The 26,820-nt window shown below is 41.1% G+C and overlaps 1 protein-coding gene across 6 annotated transcripts in view; it reads left to right on the top strand.

Moving 5' to 3' along the window:
• NTRK2 (neurotrophic receptor tyrosine kinase 2) overlaps positions 1 to 26,820 on the top strand; it is a 329,075-nt gene that overhangs the window by 273,640 nt on the left and 28,615 nt on the right. Inside the window, exon 20 of one of the 6 annotated variants that reach the window (XM_025423182.3) lies at positions 7,213 to 7,675. The exons of the other annotated variants lie outside the window; for them this stretch is intronic. Coding sequence (XP_025278967.1) covers positions 7,213 to 7,299 — 87 coding nt within the window. The 3' untranslated portion in view covers positions 7,300 to 7,675. Of the gene's footprint in view, positions 1 to 7,212; positions 7,676 to 26,820 lie in introns of those variants that run through there. 6 annotated transcript variants of the gene reach the window in all.

The following is a 26,820-nucleotide window of genomic DNA, read 5'->3' as shown; positions in this document are numbered from 1 at the left end:
TGTTTGCCAGTGAAAGAGATCGATGATCACCAAGCCTAGCGATCGTTTTCCTTGCTGCAGAACTCCTCAGAGCCTTTCATCTGTCACTGTTTCACTTCTTGAAAGGGGTATGGAAAGTGGCCGAAGCCAGCAGGGAAGAGCTGGCCTGCTAATTCTTCATCCAGGTCCCCTGGACCTATTCATTTCCCAGGACTAGTCAAGACTGTTAGCAGGACATGGAATAAATCTCCCATGTTTTTTCAGGCTCCTGAGTCCCTTATTCCTGAGATCACTAGCCTGTTCATTTTGTCCATAAAAGTGCAACCACAGAAATTAAGTGAGCTGTTAGGTGTCTGGGAACGAAGGTAGGCCATAGTTCATCGGCTCAGATGGGCCAGAGGGACTCTGATTCCTCCAGGTGCTGAGAGGCATCTTTAGCAGGTACTTCCTCCCCCTTCTCCCCTGTTTTTGAAACAGTCAGGCTTTAGCTTTGTCACACTCATGACATTCCATGTTTTTTTTTCATCACTGAGATCAGAGCCCCTTAAAAGAGGAAGCTGGCAACAAAATGTTAGCGGGGGTATGGAGGAAAGAACATCAGACTGAGGTCCTAAAGGTGAAGGTTCAAATCTGATTTCTCTTTTCTAATCTTATGCTTCTATCAATGAAGAATGAATTTAACCAAAGGTATCAATATGCTACTAGCAGTGGCGGAAACAAATAAAGAGTCATTTTCGCTTAATGACAAAGAGTTCACATCACAGGTGGGCAGTTTCTGGTTGGCTCCCAGGCTGCCCGGTGTCAGAGCTATGGACTGGCACTTGATAGTTTCTTGGTCTTTTCCTCACGGCTGCAAGATGGCTGCAGCAACTCCAAACACATCCAAACTTCACTTAGAGAAGAACAGAGGCAGAGCAGCTTCAGGGAGCAGTTTCTCCTTGCATACACTCTTCTCATCAGAAAGTAAATCTTTCCCAGAACATCCCCTCTGCAGACTCCTCCATTCACTTCCCAGGTCACAGGTGGGTCAAGACTAAGAGGGGGGCAAATTTACAGAGATCAATGGCTTGTTACTAAACACCTAGACAAAACTGAGATTCTACCACAAGGAAGAAGGAACCAAGAGATTTGTGACCTTTCAGTAAAAGACTTAAACAAAACTGTGATTCTACTGTGGAAAGAAAGGAAGCAAAAGTGAATGGCTTTGGAGAGAATAAAGAAAATTATGTCATACTGACCTTAGTTACCCTCATGGCCTCTGTCTTTTTATTGGAAGTGAGTTCCTGCCTTTAAAGTTTGTTGGAAATAAATAAATAAATAAATAAATAAATAAAGTGTGTTGGGAAAACTGAATTGAAGTGGCATATAACCATTGCTAAAAAATAAAATTACTGGAATTTCTTTGTGGGAGATCTTTAGTCCTCTGTATGCAATGCTTCTTTTTTTCTGGCTGCTTTAAAAATAATGTTTTTATTACTGGTCTTAAGAAATCTAATTACATAATGTGCCTTGGTACATATTTCTTGAGCTTGGATGCATTGGATAACTTGGATTTGTGGGCTTATAGTTTCCATTAATTTGGAAATTTTTTGACCAATTCTTGTTCAAATATTTCTTCTCTTTCCTCCACTCACCACCAAGGTATTCCAATTTCACTTACATTAAGCCATTTAAAACTATCTCATGGCTCCCTGAAATCTTTCATGTTTTTGGATTCTCTTTTTCTTTGGGTGTTTCATTTTGGATATTTTCTATTACTGTATCTTCAAGTTTCATCATCTTTTCTTCTTCAATGTCTACTTTTCCATTATTCCCAATCAGTGTATATTTCCATCTTATACATTATAGTTTTCATTTCTAGAAGTTCATTATAGCTTTTCTTATATCCTCCATGCCTCTAGTTAACATTTTAAACATATGGAATACATTTATAATAATGTTTCAAAATATTTGTTTGTAGTGCTAACATGTGTGCCAGTCCTGGATCAATTTCCTTTGGTTGATTTCTCTCTGAATTATGAGTCATATTTTTCTGCTCCTCTGTATGCCCGGTAATTTTAGATTGGATGCCAGACATTGTGAATTTATCTTGTTTGATGATGGATATTTTTGCATTCCTACAAACATTTTTTGAGCTCTGTTCTGGCATGTGTTTATATTGCCTTGAAACAGTTTGATCCCTTTGTGTGATGCTATTAAGATTAGGCAGGATGAGACCAGTGCTTACTTTGGAGCCATTAATTCCTTACAACTGAGGCAAGATCTACCAGGTAGTCTACCTGAGTACCCATGAATCATGAGGTTTTCATCCTGCTTCATGGGAACCAGCACTATCTCTGATCCCATGTGAGCACCGGGCACTGTTTCCACATATTCTGTGGTAGTTCTTTCCCAGCCCCTGTGTCCACATGTGCATGCATGCATCAGCACTCAGCTGAATACTCAAGGAGCTCCCTCTGCAGATCTTCAGAATTCCCTCTGTGTGCAGCTCTCCCATTTCTGGAATTCTGGCTTTTCCACCCTGGCTACCTTGATCTCCCCAGACTCCCAGCTCCTAACTCCTCAACTTAGGAGGCTTGCTGGGCTCCATCTGCTCTTCCCCACCTCTGTACCTTTCAATGAATTAAGCTTAACAATCATAGGACTCATCACGTTTGTTCCTCATTTCTCAGGGATCATTGCCTCTTGTTGTTATCTAGTGTCTTAAAAATAATAATTTCATATGAATTTAAGCCATTTTGTAGTTGTTTCACATGAGAAGGTAAATCTCTTCTCTGTTACTGCACCTTGAATAGAAGCAGAAGACAGTTGCTGTCTCTCTTGATGATGAATATGTCATTCCAAAAATCTATTAGTGAACCACTTATAAGCTGCAGCAAAGAAAACAAGTTCTCCCACCTCTTTAGAACAGCTACTTCCTGTGAAGGGCTTTGTTTTCCTTTATAATTAAATAACTTACATTTACATAATACTTCTTCTACAATTAAAGTTTTCCTGCCTACACAAGATTATAAGTAGGAGAGTAGATTTTTCTCCATCTCCAGTGAGTATTGAGTAAGAGGAAATTATCTTAGCTTCCCTGTTACTTCTGAGAGATTCCCCAGGCTCAAATTGTGAATTGATTCAAGAAGGCTTTGGTAAAAAAAAAAAAAAAGTATATATATATATATATATATATATATACATACATACATACATACATACATACATGTAGGCTGAATTTTAATAATGCTCCACATCTTTTACATTTTCCCACAGTCTTTGTTCTATGCTCAGGGACAGAACACCTTGCATGGATAAATGACTGAATTAGCCCAAGATGGTAGTGCATGTATTGTTCTTAGCCATGCCTCCTCAATTTGTAGATACTGAGTGAGACCCCTTCTGTCCTCTGAAGAAGATTACATGTCTCCTGGGGAAAAACACATAAATAAGTCACTGTGATACTATGTAGTGTGCTACATGTTATGAGTAGAGCTAATTTGATTTTTATTAGGATGTGGGATGAAATCTGGCAAGTTATCTGGAAGAAACAGGATTTGACCTGGGTCTTAAAAAAAGAATAGTTGGTGAGGGTGTTGTTGGAACTTAAAGACTATTATATGTGACTGAAATTATAACTGACTCGGTGACCTGATTACACATGATTCTTGGGCAGAATGTGTAACTTCTAATATTGACCTCCATAACATCTCACACTGTATGAGGCACTTACTAGGTTGTTACTGATTATAACTGCCTAAAAGGGGGTTCTGAGAAAGATGGTATGATATTCTTCTTGGAAGCGTTTGAAAGTAAACATGCTGTCCACCGTGGTGGGTCTTCGGGATGGAAAGATCTCCTGATTTCAAGTATGACTTGACTTCTTTTCTCAAGTCTCTGTAAAACAGAATTCTAACCTCTAGTAGTTATTTCCCATTTCTTCTTGGTCTATTTGTCCAGATATGAAAAACCATAAAACTCTCAGAAATTGTTACAACCCCCTAACCTAATATTGGATGTATATGAAGTCAGAAAACAACAAGATTTATCCTTTTGCAGAGCTGTGGAAGCTTCTCATGCTGATTATTCTGTTGGTCATAAGAATTTATTACAGGTATATAAATTGAGAAATTCTACTTACCAGATCAAAACACATCCTAATTTGAGCTCCACTAAGAGAATTTTTAAACCCAAGTTACTTATGATGTCTGCCTGTATGACAAATTCCTTCTATTCTAACAGAGGCATAGCAGTGTTATCTTACCTGGTACTAAAAAGCTCCCCACTATATAAGTTTCTGAGCTTACCTGCATATCTCAATAGTTCAGAGTGCTTTCATCAAAATTTTGATTATTGAACATCACCTTAGATATAGTAATTTAGCATCTGGGAATGGGAAGGATGAGAATTTAGGAATTTATATTTTTAACAAGCTTCTTAGGTAAAGTCTGATGTGTAGCCAAGTTTAAAAATTGCATTGGTCCTAATTAGCAGCATTCATAGAAAGTAGCTAAGGACAAAACATGGTCTCGTCTATGCTAAGATTCAAAGGGTAACATTGATTATCAAGCTTCAAAAATAAGATAGGTGCTGTTAAAAATTTTCTCAAACCTGACCCATTATTTTCCTGATGGAGATAGTATTATAGTAGTTGATGGATTTTTAGGACTTCCAATGGTAAAGACTAAATTGTAATCACTATCATGAGATCATACCCTACTCTTCTTTTTCCGGATTCTTTGAACCATGGCATCTTTGAATTGGTAAATGAAACATTCTTTGAGTATCCCCCCCTCAAACCAGGAGGTGAGCTTGGCTCATTCTCGAGGTAAGTTTTGTCAAAGACAACATGAGGAAAGAAAGAGAGACAGAATAAGCAGGAAGTTCAAAGTCAGGCGACATGCTCCAGGACAAGCCGACATCAGAGCAGCAATGCCTTCCTCCTGCAAGGAGCTAGGTCGCCTGGGCTGGCCTGCAGTCTAGGCAGACCCCTGCTGGCCTTCTCTGTCACTGCATGGTTGTATATCTGTGTGGGTGACTGGTGGGGGCCCTGCAGCAAGAAAAGGCTTGTAAGGAGTCAAACAGCTTGTTAAGGTATCCTTGTGGGTGTCTGTATTGAAGTGTCACAGTATGAAGGCTTTTTATTAGCAGCTATTTTAGAATCCTAACACTGAAATGGAACAGTTTCTTCCCTACATGGCATTTCCAGGCCAGCTTCCTCCCTCACAGCCTTACGACAGCATCAGCCATCTCCTAAGGGGGTGGAGAACATGACGCTGGGCTCCTTTGACGGTGGAGCCTGGCTCTGTGGCCCACGCCCTCAGCTCTGGAGATAATTTGGTTCATTCACATGTTGCTGATGACGGGGAAGCGGCAGCGGAGGCTGAGGAGGACTTGAGGCTCATGCCTTGCCTGTGCATATGGCACAGAAAGCTTCCTGGGTTTTGCAAGGGTGTAGAGGAATGTTGCACAATTTTAAGGGCATAGAAGGAAGAGTTGCCCCACAGTGAAACTGCAGAGTGAGTTAAGTCCAGGATTAGTATGTTTTCTTTTGGCTACCAGAGATACTTGAATTCTTCCAAAGTCTTTAAGGGCAGAGGTGAATTTATTCCAGAAAACTCTTTAAGCTTCATTGTAGGAAAGTACTGCAACTATAAAAGACTCTTGTTAATGTCTTAGAGGATTGATCTTGGGTCTTGTAAGGAAGACTAACATTTATTGGCCTCCTTTTACATCTCAATTTGAGATGTAACCTTCCTATCAATCTCTAACAATACAGATGAGGAAACTAATATTCAGAGAGGTGAAGTCACTTTCCTGAGATGCCACAATTTATCCAGGTGGCAGAACTGACATCTGAACCCCTGTTCTAGAAGGAAAAATCCATGCTCTTCTCACTTTGAACCTCCCTGATACCCTCAGGCTCATTTGTCTTCATCCTGCAATTGGAAAAGTATCACCTGGTAGAGGTGTCACCTGGTATGGACAGAGCTCTGTCCATAGTGGTCATAACAGGTTCATCTAGAATAGTGGCTTACTGTGTAAGACAAAAGTCCTAAAGCTTTATTGGGTGGAGGAGGAAAAGGGATACTTTAAATTTCTGAACCATAACATTTTAGATCAGGAAAGGGTTTTAGGAAAGCCAATCTGAACTTCTCAAGGAGGGATTCTGGAATCTTTCCAGATTCCAAATCTGGAGAATATGCCAAGGAACATGGAAACCGACCAACAGCAAACCTGGATCTATTCTAACTTGCAATATGTATGCAGTGTATGACTCAAACAGCTCATTATACTTTTCTGAACCTGACCTCCCATCTTAGTTAAATGATAAAGAAATCTGCCTGCTACTTAATGCTGTCATAAAACTACTATTGAAAGTGTAAAGTATACAAAGCTGAATCCTATGGCATATTCCTTCTGTGTGCGGAGGAATGTGTCTCAGATAAACATCCTTGAATCTGGGATGAGTTCCTAGAAATGTAAGTGCTGTCTCAGATCTTTGTGGAATAGTCCCAAGATGTTGCCTTCAGGGCACATACATTGACCACCACCCTCTCCTTCCCTTCATGTCTCCTGAATTCATGTCTTACTTTCCATGAGTGTTTTACAGCCGTTTTTCATACACTGTTGGTCATCTTTCCCAGGATAGAAGCGGTGGTTATGAGGTCTTTGAGAATGTCAAAGGATCCCTATTGCCTGCTGATCTGAACTCTGTGTTCCTACTACTATGCCCTTAAAGGCAACATCAGCTGCTACCACAGGAAGCACATTTTCATTTCTATGTAATATTCTTGCTTTATTTCTTTGTGGTTGGTCCAGAGCTATCACTTGCTTACCTCTTGTCATCCATAACGAGTCATAACTATCTGCCTGGGCATGAAACACATGTCATAAAGGGCAGCTATCATGGCATAAACCATGCACACTGCAGCCTAAATTGACTTGGACAGCACAGGACCAGCCTCTGCCCTTCAGCAATCTGATGAAGCCCAGGGACTCCTTCTCCAAATGAGGCTTTAAGTGCATAACAGAAAATGCAAAGAGTTATAAAGGAACACGGTTACACTGTAGTAAAGTTATAATATGTCAATAAGGTGGTATTATAATATATGTGTTTTTGTTAAAACATAAAATAATGAGATTTGGTGGTGAGTCTAATAATCCTTATAATTTCAGAGTGTTGAACATAAATAATGTTTTGAGATATCTGTGACAATAATGTGATATAAAGGTATCTGATTTCTATAGGTGAAAATTTCACATATGCTGCTGATACTACTGTGGTTTGTTGTCCATGAAGAAAAAGCTAGCTCTTTGTGGAAGATTGATGAATAGTAGAAGCAATCCAAGTTTATAAGACCCTGTGAATTCTATCCATGAATCCCTGAAAGGTGGATGCATTATTGGTAAAGTTCTACCTTGGAACATTGTAGAACAGTGCAGAAATGCTCATTCATCAGCACAATAAAGTCCTGAAGGCCAAGAACATTCCAGAGCATCTGAAGCATGGAAGTCGGGGTTGGACGATAGTATAAAGAACATATATCTAGAGCCAGACCTCCTGGGTTCAAACCCCAGTTCCGCCTCCCACTATCTGACCTTGTGCAAGTCACTTAAGGTCACAACATTCAATTTCTTCTACTGTGAAATAGCAATCATTCTAATGCCTTCTCAAATTGCTTGTATAAGGATTAAACTGCTTTAACCAATACCTCCTTCACAGTGGGCATTTTACATGTCAGCTATCATTATTATAATTACATATGAACATTTAAAAAGAACATGTCAGAAATAAATAGTATGACAGTGAATCAGCCCTGGGCAGGACGGTGTTAAGCTGGGCATGCACACACTGGTGTTTGACGAGCTGCAGGTCCAGCCCATGTGTCTCTACCTTTCAAGAAGATTGCGGGGGACTTTGCCAAGAGTCTTGTTGCAATCAATACACTTCATGCCCATGGCAATCCTTCATCTCCCATCCCAACCGGAACAGGATGATCCTTTGTTATGACTTCATCTGAATGAACCTGTACTTGCTCCTGGTTATCATGGCTTCCTTTACCAAGTGCTTTCAAACTACATTTAAATAGTTGCTGTTAAAATTCAGTCTGGAACAAAGGTCCCAAACATGACAAAGGTTTGGTCATGTTTGGTTATCAGTTGTCATGACAAAGCAAGGTCATGTTTGGTTATCAGTTGTTTCTGGAATCCTATTTCTTTACTCTCTTTTGAAAATTATGTCAGCTTTGTCCCTTTATCATCCTCACTTCTTCATTTCCTTAGTTCCCACTGTCGGTGTGGATCCAAACTTCATATTGCCAAGGGGAGTGGGCTGGGGCACTGTTTAACAATGCCTAGAGACACACATTCTTTTGAAAACAACCTCAAACTTTCCACTTATGTCATTTCCTTTGGGTTTCAGATTTCTCTTAACCACATTTGTTCCACCTTCCTTAGGTTGAAGATCAGGTCCCTTGTTGGAATACAAAGAATTAAAATAGGAATTGTGTAATCAATTCACTCAACAAATACTTTTGACCAACTTATGTCCACAAGATGGGAAAAAGTAACCAGAGATAGACACTTCTTAGCCTAGAAGAGCTAATGATCTAATTGGAGAGCCAGGCAATGATCAGACCATCTCAATATATATAAATAAGAACTGTGCTTAGTGTCATGAGACAGATGTCCTGAGGTCAGTAAGAACCTACAAACGGGGGAATCTGACCTGGTGTAAGACTTCCAGGAAGACTGAGGTAGGGAGTCTTGGAGCTGAGCCCTGCAACTTGGTTTAAGGGCAATAAAAAGGAGGAACATACACTCTAGGCAGAGGTACCCACAGATAGGAAGGCCACGTGGCTGGAGAAGCAGAAAATGGTGAAGTAGGGCCAGTAAGCTCGACACAGAGCATGAGATGCAAAATCCACCTGGAGAAGCGGAAAGGGACTAAGTCACATAGGACCATGTCAGACATGCTAAGGATTTTGCATTATCATGAAACAGTGGGATGCTGCTAAGAGTTTTATGCAAGATGTGGGATGGTACCACTCTGGAAAGCCAGAGCAGCTGTGAGCAATTGGGCTAAGAGGCCCTTGCAGAAGTTCAAGAAGAGACAATGGTGTGGCGGTGAAGGGTGCTGGCAGTGGAGACAGAGCCAAGTGAAGAGATTTTTAATTATTTGGGAAGCAAAATTACAGGGCGTAGTGGCAGATTGGGTACAGAAAGTGCAGAGCAGAGGAAATCAGGGACGTGACATACCTCTCTGACCAGCATCACTGGGCAGACGGTGGTATCATTCATTGTCCTGGTTTTGGAATGGGTGGAGGAGACACCAAGGATTCAATTTAGTACATATTGAGTTTGAGGTCATTTGAAGCCATTTGTATTTTGAGAGTGTCTTTAACAAGCAAGAGAATGCACAGAGGGAGATGATCAAGAAGTCTGGGATTGTGTCATAGGAGGAATAATTGAGGGAGCTGGGGGCATTGGGACACAAGAGGGAGGAAGACCTAGATGGGAACACATTAGCTGTCTTCTGCTGTGCAGATGAGGGCAGTGGTTCCAGAGGCTAGAACTGGGACCATTGGGTGGAAGTTTCATGAAGCATATTTGGCACAGTGTGAAGAGGAACTGCCTGAGAATGAGAGATGTGACATGGGCTGCCTTTCCAAGAGATGAGCTTCTTGTCTTTGGAGGAATTGTCCAAACATAGGTTTTCCATCTTTCACGATACCATAGAAAGGAGATTCTATGTTTCTGTGGACATAGAAAGGAGATTCTGTGTTCTGTGGACTCCAGTATTTGGTGGAAGGGCCTCCATGACTGGCTCTATAAATAGCTGATTTCTGATTTAAATGCCACCTGTTGATGTGTGCTATAACCATTAATATCATTATTAATACTAAGTGCATTATAACCATTAAAAAAACTAATGGAAACCAACATGCTCAGATAGGTTGTATATATAATTTTAATACATTTGGTAACAGCCAAACTTTAGTGTGCTTTTGTAGTTTAATCTACAATACATAAGTGTTACCAATTTGAAATTCTAGAAATAAATTCACAGTGGTACAATACATTTTTATTTGATTTAGTTTGGGAGATTTAGTTTTAAGAATGTCCCAGCTGTAGGGGATCCCTGGGTGGCGCAGCGGTTTGGCGCCTGCCTTTGGCCCAGGGCGCGATTCTGGAGACCCGGGATCGAATCCCACATCGGGCTCCCGGTGCATGGAGCCTGCTTCTCCCTCTGCCTATGTCTCTGCCTCTCTCTCTCTCTGTGACTATCATAAATAAATAAATATTTAAAAAAAAAAAAAGAATGTCCCAGCTGTAAATAACTTGTAAAAACCTCTATAACTCAAAGATTCCATGATTTTTATTCTGACAATTAAAGTCAGGTACCATATTCTCATTTCTGTAAATTATTTTAGCCCTAACAAAATGAATAGGAGCAGATGTGTTGCCCAGAGAGGAATTTATGAAACACTCTGCTTCCAGAATCAACTATGGTTGAAACTCACCCTATGCCCTCCATGAGCCCTCATTCTACAATCTCCTTGCTTCTTTCAGACTTGCCAACTTCACTGGGGCTTTCAAAGGCATTGATTATATGTGCATGGACTATTCTAAAAAGTCTGAAGCTTGGTATCTCATTATACTTATGACATAATTACTTAAATAGCATAAGGACCATGCTCAATGGTTTCTCCATGTCACAGAGAGGAGAATGCCCAAATGTTCATGGCTTTGAAGCACAACTGACTGTAAATAATGAAGTGGCAGTAGTTGAGAGAAAAGGGGGAAATGGTAAGCAGTTCAGGGAAACCCAGAGAATGTTTGATTAAACTTTTCACTAGATGACTGCTTCACTGTTCCCCAGACTCTCAGCAAAACTCCCCAACTCTGCAGTAGAGAGAACATTCACCCAAGGACACAATTGGCCATGACAGTCTTCCCTATTTGCTTATTCAGTGCTAGAACACCCAGTGTGTCCTCAAATACTCCTGTGGGAATGAACAAGAACATGGCAGTCCATTTCAGCCCCTTGCTCAACATTCTAGGTTCCTCATTCCCAAAAGCATATGCCTCAAAATTCTTTCAAATGAGAAACAAAGTTGATGTGCTAATGAACATAATACTCCCATGATTTAATGAAGTCAACTACCTGTGGTTACTTAAACCCTGCATGGAGTTCCATCCATGTCATCTGGGCAAACCCAAACCTCCTTGGGCCTCAGAATGTGGATCTCAATTGTGAAATGAGGACAGTGTTCATGTCAGATGACTTCTAAAGTCTTTTGAGCTTTAAAATTCTAAGCTCAATTTTCAGTTCCACTGAATTAAATAAAAATACCCTCGGCACAGAGAAGACTGAAGATCAATTCTTAGAGAATGTACCAATCTGACAAAAATAAAAAATAATAACAAAGCCACAGTTATGTTCTTCTGCATAAGGTAAAGTTTTTGCTTAGTGGTATTTTTAAAAATTTCTTTGTTTCTTGCTCTCTGACCAAGTCTATGAATCAATTATAATTTTTTCCTAGATGCATTCATCTCCTGGCCTTATAGAGAAGAAGATTAGGTGGTATTATCTTCTACTTTTTTCTCTCTTAGAGGACTACCTTCATATTAGTCAAGGAAGGTTTTTGTTTTGTTTTGTTTTGTTTTGTTTTGTTTTGTTTTGTTTTATCAATTAGCCTTATGCAGACCTTGCTGGTTTCTTTGTCTTGGGTATATGTGTGGATGAAAATACATAAAATGACAATGGAATGCAAAGGTATATAAAAACACCATAACATCTTAATGACAGACATATCTGGTATCATGTTATAGATCAGTATTGTCCACAGATAATACAGAGCCCCTCCTTGTAACAAATATTCTAGTAGAATAAGGAGACAAAGGAACCAATGTAAACACAATAGTGAGATGGTTTTTATGCAACATCAATGGCACATGCCTTGTGTTACTTGGTGGAATTCAAGTAAGTTATATATTGTCAACAGTTGTCAATATAATTCCTAAAGATCTGTTTTATATTTTTTTTTTTAAGATCTGTTTTATAGATGGCAATTCAGAGCTTCAGAAAGTTAAGAGACTTGCCCAACATGAAGCCAGATATCACAAATTTTCCTTACATCTTTAGAGCAGCAGGGAGGACTCCCATCTTATCACTGCCCACACTTCATTTCTAGAGAACCAAACTTTTTCTTTCAGCATGGAGACTGAGCAGGATGGAGGATGAGACATTTTTGGTAGGAGGTCTCTAGTTTATGGTAGAGATTTTTTTTCCATCTACCAACTCAGTTCAGTTTTTCAAATGATGTGAAGAACAGTCTCTCTTTTCCCTCGGTTCCCACCTCCTGTAGGTCAGCTGAGAACTTCCGAGTGGAGGTTACCTGTCCTGTTCTTCCCATGTTCCCGCCAGCTTCAACTTTCCCTGAGCAAGCTCAGGGAATGCACTGGCCATTTGGGGGTTAAGAGCAGCAGGCTTAGACATCCTCTGGGCGTGGCATGTTTCCAGGAAAGAAAGCTCCAAAAGGAAAGAACAGTGTGGGAAAGAAATGTCCACTTGAATGAGATCAGGATGTTCTGAGCCCTGTCCTGGTGCCGCCCGCCCGGGGCTACAGCTTGGCAGTGCCAAAAGGCACTCACTGCCCCAGGCAGCTCTGGGTGCACCTCAGAAGGCAACTCCGGTCCCAAGGGAGCGCACACAACAGCTGCGGGCAAAGAAAGGCCACCCAGGGGGAGTTCTCAGAGGAAGGAAGGTTCCTTTGAGGAGTGGTCAGCGAGACATTCTTACTCAAGGACTCATGAGAAGGAGAACTTTTTTGCTCTTTCTCAAAATGCAAATCGCCTCTGTCCTTGGAATAAGGAAGATGGGTTGCTAGGCAATCACTTCGAAACAAGCGCTCCCCCTGCCCCTTTTTCCTGACCCCTAGAACAATGGAGACTTTTCAGCAAATGGAATCAAGATGGAGAAAAAGACATGGCAAAAATAAAAAATGGAACCAGAGATTATGGAAGGTCTGGCTTATAGAGTGGGGAAAGAAAAAAAATGTAATATTAATAAGTTGTGCTCTGGGCAGAATAAGGGGGTTTCATTTCTTACGATCACAGCCTTGTTAGCGCCAGTCAAGTGGTACAGGTCATGAGCAGCCACTGTCCCTTGGTGATCCCATTTGTAATGACTCGGGTGACCCTGAATGTGTGACATGACTCACAGTTAATAAAGAGTTCTTGGGCCTCAGTCTCTATCAGTGACACAATATTTGGAATTATGTTTTAAAAAATAATCTTTTTAGCAATCTTCATGTTGTGTTAGTTCCTGTCAGGAAATAGGTGGCACACTGACATGGAGTATTAGAAACATATTTGAATAAAAGGACAATTTACAAAGCTGTAGGTAGGTTTTAGGGAAACCACAAGGACCCCATCACCTGTTGGTCCAAGTGACAAGAGGACACCCTGAATCCAGGAAGGGTGGTTGCCTGGAGAGTTGCCTAGCAAGAGCATCGATGTGGTAGGAGACAACAGCCAGCCCATGATGCCTCCATACCTAACATCCTGTCCTTTGAACCCTGTGGGAACCTAGAGGGCAAGAGGACTGAACCCAGTATATTAGTCAGCTTGGGCTGCCATAACAAAATACCACAGACGGGGAGGTTTAAACAACAGAAATTTATTTCCTCACAGTTCTGAAGGCTGTGAGTCCAAGATCCGGGTGCCAGCATGTTTAGTTTCTGATGGGGACTCTCTGGCCAGATGGCCGCCTTCTCACTGTGTCCTCACATGGCGGAGAGAGAGAGAAAGCAAGCTCTCTGGTGTCTCTTCCTCTTCATATAAGGGCATCCGTTCTACTGAATCAGAGCTCCACCCTTATGAAACTCATTTAACTTTAATTGGCTCCTTAAAGGACCCATCTTCAATACAACCACATGGAGGGGGTGAGGGTGGGGTGGTTGGAGCTTTGTCAGAGTCTGCTCCAGCTGCTGTAATAGAGTACCATGGATTGGCGGGCTCACACAACAGAAATTTATTCCTCACAGTCTAGAGATCAGGGTGTCAGCACGGTCAGGTTTATGGTGAGGGCCGTCTTCTTGGTTATGTCTTTCCATGGCCTTATTTGAAATGTGCATGCAGAGAGAGAGCACTTGTCTCCTCTTTTCATTAGGGCACTAATCTCATCATGAGGTCCCACCATCACCTTGGGGGTTAGAGTTTCAACATATGCATTTTGGGAAACAAAACTCAGTCCCTAGACCAAGTAATAGTTTGAAGTAGACATTCTGGAGACCACAATGCTAGAGCACTAAAGAAATCAGCTGGGCAGCTTACTGCAAAATTTTAAGGTACATATTCATGCAAGGCCTGATATTATCATTACCTCTTAGTGGAGCCAACTAAAACATTGCAAGATCAGGTGACCTGTCCAGAGAATAAGCATGAAGGACACATGCTGGCCAACTTCTTTTGTTTGACAAGGGTATAAGGCCACTGTATTCCAAAAAAAAATCTATATTTAGGACTAGAGAACTCTGTTATTCATCAGCAGTGTTTCTTTGGCTTTTTTTCATTTTAAATGTTTTCATGGTGAAAGCAATGTTACAAAAGCAATTTTTAAATTTTAAGACAAAAACTCAAGCATCCCAAACCCAGATAATTATATACTTGTGTATTTGTACACACAATTTTCTTGTAGTGTTTGTATGTATGTGTATAAGTGTGTGTGTATATATATGTGTATGTGTATATGTATGTCCATATATGTATATATAGTTAATTCTTGCTATTAGTGGAAGTTATGCTCGATAAAGCCACCAGAAATACTGAACCATTGCTCCTAGGGGAAATACAGGGTTAGGTTCTTGTGAACCTCTAGTAACAATATTTTCCATCAACTGATCAATACATAATCTTGTTTTTGTTTAAAGATATCTTACTTAATATACATTGTGGATTCATTAACTTTGAGCTCATGGCCAATAGCCCTGTATCTCATGCCTGAGGGCAGCTTATCTATCACACATATTTTCTCTTTAAAATACATCATGCCTTCTTGCCCTTAGGAACACTAAACAGCATGGAGCCTTTGCCTGCAGGCCTTTTGAAACATTGATCACCAACAAAACCCACAAAAAATGCAAAATCATGTGGCACTCAGCAAATGGCTAAAAGGATGCTCATTTGTAGACAACACCCAAAACAAGAAGCAGAGTATCACCTTATCCAACTCAAAATTTTCCCTGTTCCACACAGTCTGTGAATGACTGTGAAAACACCACAAGTATCAGTTTGGAAGTTACAAATAAATTTTAGAGAGTAAGAGGATTTGCAAACAGAGAGTTTGCAAATGAGCATCTATGGTACATATGCTAGGTACATGTACATGCGCACCACATTATATAGTTGTAATCACTTTGACCTTACACTGCTTATTCAGTTTTTGTACCTGGTCTTTTATTATAAACATTTTTCTTGCTACAAAGCATGATCATTGTGTCATGATCATTTTTGATGGTTAAGTAGTATTCCATCTGGTTGAGTTACCAAGGTTAGCCTAATTGTTTCCTACTATTGAACTTCTAAATTTTTCTTTTCCTTATTATTTTAAATAGCTGCGCAGAGAGCATGATTGTATGTAGGACTTTTTTCTTCTTTTGAATTATCTACTTAGGATAAGCTCCCAGTAGTGGACTTACAGACTCAAAGGATCTGAGCATTAATATGACTCTTGATCTATGTCATCATCCTGCTTTTAAAACAATTGCACAAGATCCACCAGTATATGAATATTGCTAATCACCCATCCCTGTGTGTCTCAGTTACATCTTACCCTGAGAAGATTAAAAGTTTTGCAAATTCATATATAAAACACTGTCCCCCTGGATGCAAACCTGGCTTTCTTTGGTTATTGGTGCATAATATCTGTCCCTCTGACTGTTTATTACTTCCTTTGGGGAAAGACAGAGAAAGTCAATAGCCAATGAGGTCCTTTACCCACCATGCCTACACAAACGACAGGGGACGAATGTGGGTGGCACATCTGAGGCGAGGCATGCTGGGCTGAGCTCGGGTAGTATGTCCAAAATGGAACATCTAAGCATGTGATGCTGAAAATGAACCTCAGAGTGGATGAAAATACAGAACCTGAGAGGATGAAGGCAAATTTTAAGGAATCAAACTGTGAGAGAGCCAATAGTCTGACATAAATGCTTTAGATACACACGCCAAGTTTTTATGTGCATTTAGGTGACAACTTCATTGGCAGGGCTGGAAAGGACAAATGACAAAATCAACCACTTTCTAATTTTTATAGTCCATTCTTATTTTCTTTCTGTAGATTCTCTGCCTCCATGCTTTTGATATTTGTTTTGAGGTCTTGATTTTTTTTTCTTTTAAGTGAATAAAACCTTAAAATATGTGGGGGGTGTGTGTGTATGTGATTACTCATGTATATGTAATTAAGCAAGTATTTTTTCCTTATCTATTGTTTTTCCATTTTCTTTTGGAAATAAAATATAGTTTATTTAATCTTGAGCTCAAGTTGTATAAAAATTGGAACTTGCTCATTTTTTCATTGTCTTCTCCAATCACTTGAGAAAGCATGATACTCTGGCATCCTTTTTTTCCACAAGTGAAAGAATTGCATTTTTTTAAATAGCATTTCACTTTGGCCATTATGTCCACAAGATAAAAAGGAAGGAGTTTTAGAGAGAGAGCTTATTTCAAAATGCCTGTGTTTTGAATCATTTAGCAGTTTAACCTTTAAAATAATAGTTTCTGGGTTTTTATTGATTAGTCTGAAGAGAAGTCTATGCAGCCAAAATAATTAAATTGGCTTAGCCAAGAAATTAGCTAATTCAATGGGGGAAGGGGACATCAATCCAGTTGATTGATTGGTATCATGTGGAACAACTAACCAAGGGATTTAATTTCTGAATTTTTATCCAGTGCCTTTGTTTTTGTGTAGACATTCTGATTAATGAAAATGTAAACTACATAATCAAGAAAACTGTGTGTTTTCTTAGTGCTTACAGGTGGTATAGTTTTTTCTTTTGATTGAGTTGAATCATGAATTATACACCCCCATGGAACAAAGTTTTAGTATTTGATGTCAGCATCAAAGGTTTAAGAAAGGGAGCAGAGTGGGTGGCCTTTAGTCAAGATCTCTTTTAGAACATCCCATCTACAGCCACAGAGAAGACACATATCAGGTGCTCTGGATGGCTCATATTGACTTAGGGCTGACAAAGCACAATGGAGCAGGATTCCTTTTCAGCAGGACCTTGACCTTAAATTATTAAGAGTCATTATATTCAAGGAGGCATTTAATCTAAATCCATGTGGAAGCCAAGTGCCCCTCTTTTCTGCATGCTAATGTCATCATCACAAAAATCCTTAGGCTTTGTCCTAACCTCTCCACTTAGGTTCACTTTGGCCACTCTTACCTCTTACCTACAAATCAATGTGCTGTAACAAAGTCACACTTCTGCGCGCATGCCAGGGGATATGAAGATATCAGGTAATAACAACTCTCTGGTACATAGGGTAGCTATGGTTCAACATTCACATGACCTTTTGGTTTAAAGGAAGTAATTTATATGCTTTGACTTAAAGATCACTTCAAAGATAGAACATATCCTATATTAACCTCCATTTCACAAAGATACATAGACAAAATATAATGATATATATAATTGTTTATCAATGGGGATAGACAACATGGCATTGAGCAGATTATATAAGGTTTCTTTCTTAAAGCCCTGGTGGATTCTTTCTGTCTCCTGTCTCACCATCACCCCCCACTACCCCCAACTTACAAACACACACCACTTTGCTTGGGTGAAGCATGGACAGGGAAATGGGCAAGCATACTTACTCTTCTAACCCTTCTGAATGAGGTCTTGCAAGTGCGGTCGTTTTGCTGATGTATGGGGCTAAAATGAAAAGGCCCCTTAAGCACCCCCAGTTCTAGTCTTAAAAATTACTCCCTACTTGCCCTTTCCCAGCATCTTATACCAAATTGCTGTCCTTTAAGTTTTAAATCAGTTATTTTGCCATGATTCCCTGAAAACATGATGACTCCAAGGCCAGACTGAGAAAGAAAGGCAGCATAAGATTAAATATGCAAACACTTATGCACAGGACCCATCCTGGGATCAGCATCAGAAGATTCCAGGACAAAGCCATAGAGCACCTGTTGTTCTTTGAAAACATATATTGAAAGACAGCTGTCAAGACTTCCATCAGGGAATTTCCTCTGCTAATGCCCCCTTCACCATTATTTTAATTGTTTGATTCTCTTTAAGCCATTGAGCCAATTCCAGTTATGGAAATTGAGGTCAGTTATACTTTTTTCTTCCTTTTGAAAATAAGTACCAACCATTTGGAGAACTCAGTGATCAAGTTGTTCTTTGGTTTAAAATTTGGAATAGTGTGTAAAAAGTGACCTAAGCTGTATGAGCCTGGACCCCATTGGAATTAGGTATCTGTATGATCGTTCCTTAGAAAAGCTCAGATTTCCACTGTCAAGAGTGAAGGAGTAATTATTTTAGCAGCCCATCCCCCAAATGGGGGACACATGTGAAATGGGGAGCACAATAGCCATCATTTTAAATGTAGCAGTCTATTGTAAAGTAAAGGACCAGCCTTATTTGGGTAGGAATTATAGGTAGGTTGAATGAACCCTTTCTAGTAAAACTCTTTCTGCCAGTTAACACCTGTTGAGAGGCAGTGGGACAGTGGGTTTAGAAGCTAGGCCCCTGGAGTCGGGCAGACATAAGGTTTTTTCTTACTGACCACATGATGTTTGAAACTTTGTCTATTCATTTAGAGGATTTAGAGGCTTAGGTTCCTCTATCCAAGACTGTGATAACAGTGTTACATATCTTGAAGTTGTTGTAGGGATTAGGTAAGGTAATTTAATTATCATTAGCCTCTTTGGCCAAGAGCAGTGGTTCTCAAACTTTGGTGTACATGGGAATCTCCTGGAGGCCTTAGTAAAGCAGATGGCTGGTCGTACCCCCAGTGTTTCTGATTCACTAGTGCTAGGGTGGGGTCCCATAACATACACCTGTTGCAAGTTCTCAGTAAGGCCCATGTTGCTGGACTGTCAACCTCTCACTGAGAACCACCACTGTGTGGTATGACAACAACCGTTTACAGCATATATTCAGATTTTTAAAAATAAACTGTAGTTCATGAAGTGCTAGTTCATAGGTAAACTAGAAAGAGCTTGTTGAAAGACAAGATACCTAAGCTCCAGTCTTATCTTTGCCACTAATTTATTGCATGACCAAAGGAAAGCCTCTTAGCCTCTCTGTTTCATTTTCGGTTGTCTTCTAGCTATATTTTCAGCAGGCTATTGTGGAGATCAGATGAAAGAACATGCGTGTGAATGCTCTCAACAGTATGAGTATATTAACCTGTGAGAGAGTAGAGTTGCTGCCGCTAGTATAGGCTCTGAGCCTGAGTTTGCCTGCCTGCCATAGACATGCCTTAGACCAACCTACCAGTACAAGACTGTGTCTCCTTAGGAAAAGGAGGTTAAAACAATCACCTCTCGGTCCTTGCAAAGATCTTCCCAGAAACAGCCAAGCCCTTTGTTGATACATTATTTTTAGATAAACCAGGCACCTAGGAATTATAATCAGGTATAAACCAAACTCTTGATGTTAGTTTAGTGTCTTTTCTCCAGGATGGAAACAAAGTGAAGTTGCCGTATTGGAAACTCTGTAATTTGTAACTCTATTTGGAAGAGCCATGGTCAGCTGACTGAGGTGACTGATGTTTATGGAGTCTTTCCCAGGACAAACCCTCTGAGCACGTTTTAAGTGCTCCTCATAAACTCTGCCCTACAAGTTAGTGAGTACACAGTCCCTTCCTGGAAAGGTGAAGAAGCTCTACCTGTATTCACACAATCAATAAATGTTGTCAGCCAGGATCTAAAGCTTTGAAGTATTCACTGCACAGCCTAAGATCTTAAACATCCCTTTGCCGAAAAGCTAACTTTGAGTAGCCTGCCTTTTTGGCTAAACAATGGACTTATTAAGAGGGATATATATACCCACTAATTAACCTTTAAGCTAATTATTTGGTATACATATGGATAAATGTTATGGTGGTATCTTTCTGAAGAACAAAATCTACCCTCTTTGAATTGGTTGAACATACTTTGAGATAAGGTGGGATTTTTTAAGGTGCAGGATTCATTTGCATAGAAGTAATATTTTTGCCAGCTTCAGTGGGAGCAAAGAGCTTTCATTAATTCTGCCAACATCTATTAAGGCATTCTGTTAAGGCAATTAGGACAGGCCTTCAAGGGGCACCGAGTTTAGTTAGGAAGTGGGACTATTTGGTATTTTTTACAGTTTTTCTATGGGGATTTCAGAGATGAATTATAAAGCCAGAAAGGGCAGGAAAGGGGAGGAAACAAGAGGATGTGGGAGGGGTGAGGAAGACAGAGCCACTAGTCTCCAGGACTCTGAATTTTTGTTGAGCAGATCCATGCAGCTGGGGCTTTAATTATACACAGACACGCTCTGTGGTCCTTGCAACCCCCGCTCCCCGCCCTCTCCACACACACACACACACACACACACCCAGAGCTGAAGAGGTGGCTGCTGTTTGTAAGGCAGGAGCAGGTTAAATTACAGTTATTATCTGGTCACTATGTGAAGGCCAGAGATGACTACCATTTGACAAGCAGCCCTCCAGCCAAATTATAAAGTTCTTAAGCCCTCCCCAGTTCAGACTGTCTGACAGTAATTCTTTGGAGAGATGCTCTAGCCACCACTGCAACTATTTTTTGCCACTCTCAAAATTTCTTCTACTTGCAATATCAATGAGTTTCATAGCCATTTATGCATCTTGTCTGTTGATGGGTTCCATTCCTTTAGATCTACGGAAACTATTTGATAAAGTATTGGAGAGAGCAAGCAAGAGACAGAAATAGGGAGAGAGAGACAGAGAGAGAGAGAGAGAGAGAGAGAGAGAGAGAGAACTTGTGCCCGTAAGGATGCCACTATGTTCATTCACTAAGTCCTGAGAAGTAATTTTGATTGAACTGTTCTACTCAGGACATTCTAAGATATACCTAAAAACCCTGTAGAAGTATCCTTGAGATTAGAAGGGAGCATCTTCTATTGGGCTTTGAAACCATTGGCGATTTCACTAAGGAAAGGTGAAGTCAATGAACTGGCACTGCTTCTGGTGAGAATGATACAGAAAAATCACTTTTTCCTGTGGATGAAATAGATTTGAGATCTTTTGCTATGAAAGAGTGAGTATTCAAGATCCCAGGGTGGTTCACTTTTGCATTCAGGGTGAAGAGAAATGATTAAGTAATTCACCCTTCTAGCCCTGTATGCTGCCAGAAGGGCATTATTGCAGTTTTATGTTAATTGAGCACCAGGCTATAAATTGCTTGGGATCTCATCAATATCTGGCTAATAAATGGTTTGCATGAAAGAGGCAATGATCCGGGGACTAGCTTTAGATGACTCAGCACATGGACAGTGATACAGTTTCATGAAATAAATGGAGAGAAAACCCCACCTCACTTTCTCTTTTTAAGTTAGGACAATGTAAGTAGAATTGTTCACTCAGTTTAGAGATTTCAATCTGATGCTCAGTCCTTGGAGAAAGCAGAGAATAAATATTTTCTTTCTTCTAGCACTTAAACTGCCTTCTTTTTTCTTTTCTTTACATCCCTCCCTCTTAGCCTCACATTCAAAGCTCATGATTCATTTTTGAGGAATCAAAGGGCAGTGAAGCATTAAGAATGAAAAATCAGTAACACCAAGTTGAGCAGTGTAAAAGTTATTTTTCCGAGCAGAAGCATTAACTAAGCAATGGCCTATGTGAGCAAATGATTGTGCTCCCACTTTTCTCTTCAAATGAATTTTTCATGATTGCCTTGCTCACCACTACTAACTTACACTTATGATGCAGAAAATGCAAATATGGATTTATTTTAATAAGCATTTTAATGGTGGAGCTTCTGAACTCCCATTTTACTTTTTAAATGATTCCAATCTGCACGTGATGCTTACATATTTGTCTACACTTCAAAGTTGTAAATTTCTCATTTGACTCCTTAAATACTGCAGTGACTTCCTTAGCATATTTACCGTGATGTATTTATTATCCATTGATCAACAAATGCTTATTAAAGCCCTACTGGGTGCTATGGGGGCACCCATGTGCACCAGATATACAAGAAGGGATGTATTTATTTTTTATTGCATACATTTGACATGTAACATTGTGCAAGTTTAAGGTGTATGGCATGTTTGGTAAATTTATATATTATACTATGATTATAATATAGAAGGGTTTTTGATCTTGTTGGAAAGAAAAAGGATATGCATAAGGGGATAATGGCACAAAATTTAATCTGATAAAGTAATATCATCAGAAAGAGTAAATGTTAGATGTTCCCCTGGGTTGGAGTTTTCATAGAGTGCTACCAAAAAAACTGAGCTTCAGCTTGAAGGATGGTGCGAGGTTGACAAGCTCTAGAAGAAACGTGAGCACATCTCCCCAGGAAACACATGGCAAAGAGAGGTAGAGGAGGCACTGCAGACAGACTTTTGTGGCTGGTGCCCAGGGCTCTACTACTAAGAGGTGTCTAGAAGGCATGAAGCTCTTAAATACGCATCTGCACACCAGGCAGGTTGGCAGACACTTGGAGACGCCATCAGTGAGCAGCCCATAGGCCAAGAGGCCGGGAGTACTGAGGGCACCTACCCCAAATGGGTTATTTGACCACCTACGATGACCTACAATGACAGATCTCTTTGATGTAAGTTGGGAGTCTGGATTTAAATCTGATGTTTGGATCCACACAGAATTGTGCTACCTTGGAACTCCTATCAGAGGAACTTCATCCTCCAAATGCAGGTATCTAGGATCAGGAAACACAGGCAACTTGGCTACTTAGCAGTAGTAAATCACCAAACTCACCTTAAGAAAGAAAAAAGGAATAAGACAAAAGTAGTAAAATTAAATTTCTTGTATGGAGGTACCTCCCCACCCCTACTTACTTTCTGAGGCAATATTTTGTCTCTTGGTTAGGTGGCTTTTTTGTCACTAGGTATGCTTCTCAGAAGGATCTTCTTTTGCATTCTCCTCTCTGCCACCACTACAAAATCCTGTTCTCTGCTCCGTAAAGTCATCTGTTCCACATTCATTCATCCATCCACATCTTCATATATTTATGAAGCAAATATTTTTGGGATGTCTGTTTCGTTTAGACGTTATGCTTTCCATCCTTATAATCTAGGATATAGATTTGAGTACATGTGAGAGGAGACCTCAAAATAACAAGACCTTGAGAATGCTATTTAGTTCTTGACATTCCACCCATCTTGGCAATTAAATCAATGCACCTATATGTAACAAGTGGTTGCATTACTTCTAAAATTGCATTTGATCGAAATCTTTTTCAGGAACTTCTGAATAACACATATAATTGCAAACCTGCCTGGTAAATCATGCAGAATTTTTGACCTATAGTTTAGAAATAATCTGGCCCAATTTCCTCATTTTCTGAAAGCCACAGGATAGCACCGGGCTCTCAAACTCCTAACTCCTTGGCCAGTGTTTTTTCTACCTCATTAAGCCATGGCTTTGAAATGTCTTCCTTGCAGTCTTCTTTGAAAGCAAAGCCAATTTTCCTTCCGAATAAAGTGTCCTCACTTTCAAAGATTTCTTTGAAGGCCAACTTATTTAATCTCCTGAGAGGCGTTTCATACCTAGACTGCCTTGTGCCCTGGTCCCCAGAGAACAAGCCATTTTAGCACCTAGATTTCCTAGATGCGAAGTGAATTGGCAATAGCAAGAAGAGCACCCCCAAACACTCTGGCATCCTTTGTCAAGGGCTTCCTGCTCCTCATTCCTTGCTCAGCCGCACGAGCTTTATCTTCGGCCTGCCAGGCTGGTCACGGGGATTAAATCAGATGATGCGTGTGAAGCGCTTTGGGAACTGGAAGTAGTCTGCAAATGTAAGAAATGGCTATTATCTCCAAATACCCTCTCAAAGAGGGACAGGTGGGTAGCCACTTTTGTATCCCCCACATCTTAGCAGAGTTCATTTGATAAATATTTGCTGGAGAGAAATAAATGAAAGATTCATCAGATGTCACACTGCAAAGCCAGAGCTTGGGAGTCAAGCATGTTACAAAGTCTTTGTGTCAAAAATGACATCAGGGGGACAAAGGTAAATGTGACAGTGTGTATCTTTTTTAATATGACCAAACAAGGCTTTTCTCTGCCTCGTTCGCTGGGACTAAGAATGAAGTGCCTCCCGCTGTTGTGCGGCTTCCAGTATTTCACTCTCGGAGCGCGGGCCGCCTCCTGCTCTCAGGGTTTCCTGACTTGGATCTGAAGCGAGCCCCCAGCCCTGGCTTGTTTCTGGGAGTTGTCAGGCACAGATAAAGGAATAGCAGAATTTGCTCATTCCTTTGAGAGAAGGGGCCTGTCAGAAACACAATCAGCTTGTGGTCGGCCTTTAGAAACTGTCTCCCACGTTGGTCCCAAAGAGAACATTTGTGTGTGTGTTTGCTTTGGTTTTGGGAACTAAACACCCCTTTCGACATTAACGTGTGCCAGCTACTTAACACTGGAGTGTTTCAGAAATGATGCTCTGGGCTCATGACGCAAGAGGCACTGCCTTGCTTTGGAACAGGAAGAAAAGGATCTGAAGAGAAGCTCTAAAGAACAGAGGCGGAAAGAATGAAAACACTTCAGAAGGGACAGAGCTTCAGACAGTGCTGAGGGCCACCCCAGAATTAGAGGGGATCCCCATACTCCCCATCTGCTGCTTTGTCATCCTGCTAAAGAGGACGTGAATGCACCAAGCGCTGTTGGCCTGGTGGCTTTCCCCTCAGTGAGAACAAAAGTCTTGGGTCACATGGGGTGGGGGCGGGCCACCTGCAAGCAAAGGGCCCTGGTGGAAACTCCCTCTCCTGAAGCAAAGCGGTAGGGGAGGCACACACCTCGTTTCAAACACATTTTCTCTCTTTTCAAGGGAGATACAATCACCTTTCAAATATGATTCTCCAGGGACCCCTGGGTGGGTCAGTGGTTGAGCATCTGCCTTTGGCTCAGGTTGTGATCGCAAGGTCCTGGGATCGAGTCCCACATCAGGCTCCCCGCAGGGAGCCTGCTTCTCCTTCTGTCTGTGTCTCTGCCTCTCTCTGTGTGTCTGTCATGAATAAATAAAATCTTTTAAAAAATATGATTTTCCAGCAGAGTCAAAGCACAACTAAAAGCCCTCAGTGACCAAGTCCACATTTGGATGAGAGCACAGTCAACCTCGGTACTGTGTTTGACTGAGTGGGTAGCAAGTATTCAATTAAAAAGACAGGCCTTGTGGACACATTCCTCTCCTCCCTCTTCCATGCTGGGCACCCAGGGGTGAGGTGGTAGGAACATGGGCAGATGTAGATGGATGTCCTGGAGCTGGCCCTCTCTCTGCATGCATGTTAGTGTAGCACCCTTCTGCCCTCAGCCAGGGGAGCTCCCTAGCTCCAGCCACATCACTCCCCAAACTTTTGTGCTCTCTCTCCTTCCCCTTTAAGCCCTTCTTCTTTGGAAATGCACCAGTGGGATTTTTCTCCCCACATCTCTATGGTGAGTTTTCCCAGCATTGGAAGGCTTGGTTGCCATGGCAGCAAGCCTCCTCCGCTAGGAGCAGGCGATTTCGGAAGAGGGGATTGTTGCGGTTGGAGGCAGGGGATGAAGAGTCATTAAAGCAGGCCAATTAGTATGCAGGACCACGGCTTTGTTACGGCTTCTCCCACAGGGGCAGCCAGTGCCGTGCTCTCTGTCTTCCATGGAGATGGAATGAGCAGGCGAGGGGATCCTCCTTGCACACCCGTCTGAACAAGGCCAAAGAAGCCCCAGCCCCATGGGGACCCAGGTCTTGCTGCCAACTTCCACCTGCATCTCCTCCTTTGACCTGCTCTCCTTGGCCTCCATTTTGAAACCAGAGCTTCTGGAAGGACCCTAGTGGGGCAAGAGTTGGAATTTGCAACATTAGTCCAATCTACCCTAAAGGTTTGCCGTGCTTAATTATTTTTCTGGTTCTTGGCCATCCACCAACCAGAACAGGAGACTAGGATAAAACATATCCTCCTATGATATTTTTGGCTTTTGCATACGTGAGGATAGCCAACTTGGGTGATAGCGGGAAGAAGAAAATGATCAAACTTCCATAGGAAGCAGTGGCTAATTAATTGCACGACTCAATAGAATCTGTTTCTGGAGATCCCAAGCAACTCCTGTAGTAAGGTACTCTAAGAAGCAATGGAATAGGAATGTAAAAAACCAGAATTCTGAGATCCAGGGAGGACTTCACCATATGTGATTGGGTGATGTGAATTCCCTAAAAGCTTGGGGTTTAGTGTTTTCATCTGTAAAATGGGCTCATTAGGAATTCGTCCCTCTAACCCACCACCTGTAGTTCCTTATAATGTCCAGGTAGAAAATGGAACAGCTGTAAAATGTTTGGGACTCCTTTGTAGAAAGAGTCCTTGCTCTTAGCAGTTTGTAAAATCTGAGAGACATTGGGATGACAAACTCCTCAGAAAATTTGTCCTGAATGAAGAATGTTGATGTTTCTGCCACAACGTGAATGCGTTTTGTTGGCCACTGCCAGGGGTTGTTCCCAAGGCCTCACCACTAGAAATCTTGCTCCCAGGTCCACTGCCAGAGATAGACTTTTACCCTCAGCTTCCTTTCCCCCTTATGTCTTGTCGAGCTCCTGTGGATGTGAAGTTTCCCACAGGGCTCCCCACACTGCTCCCAGTACCTGACATGGTGCCTAGCACAGAACAGAATACAGTA

The sequence above is a fragment of the Canis lupus genome, chromosome 1 (genome assembly GCF_003254725.2).
Source record: "Canis lupus dingo isolate Sandy chromosome 1, ASM325472v2, whole genome shotgun sequence".
Lineage (NCBI taxonomy): Eukaryota > Metazoa > Chordata > Mammalia > Carnivora > Canidae > Canis > Canis lupus.
The sequence above is the reverse complement of the archived record's forward strand: the minus strand, read 5'-3'. Positions and strand labels throughout refer to the sequence as shown.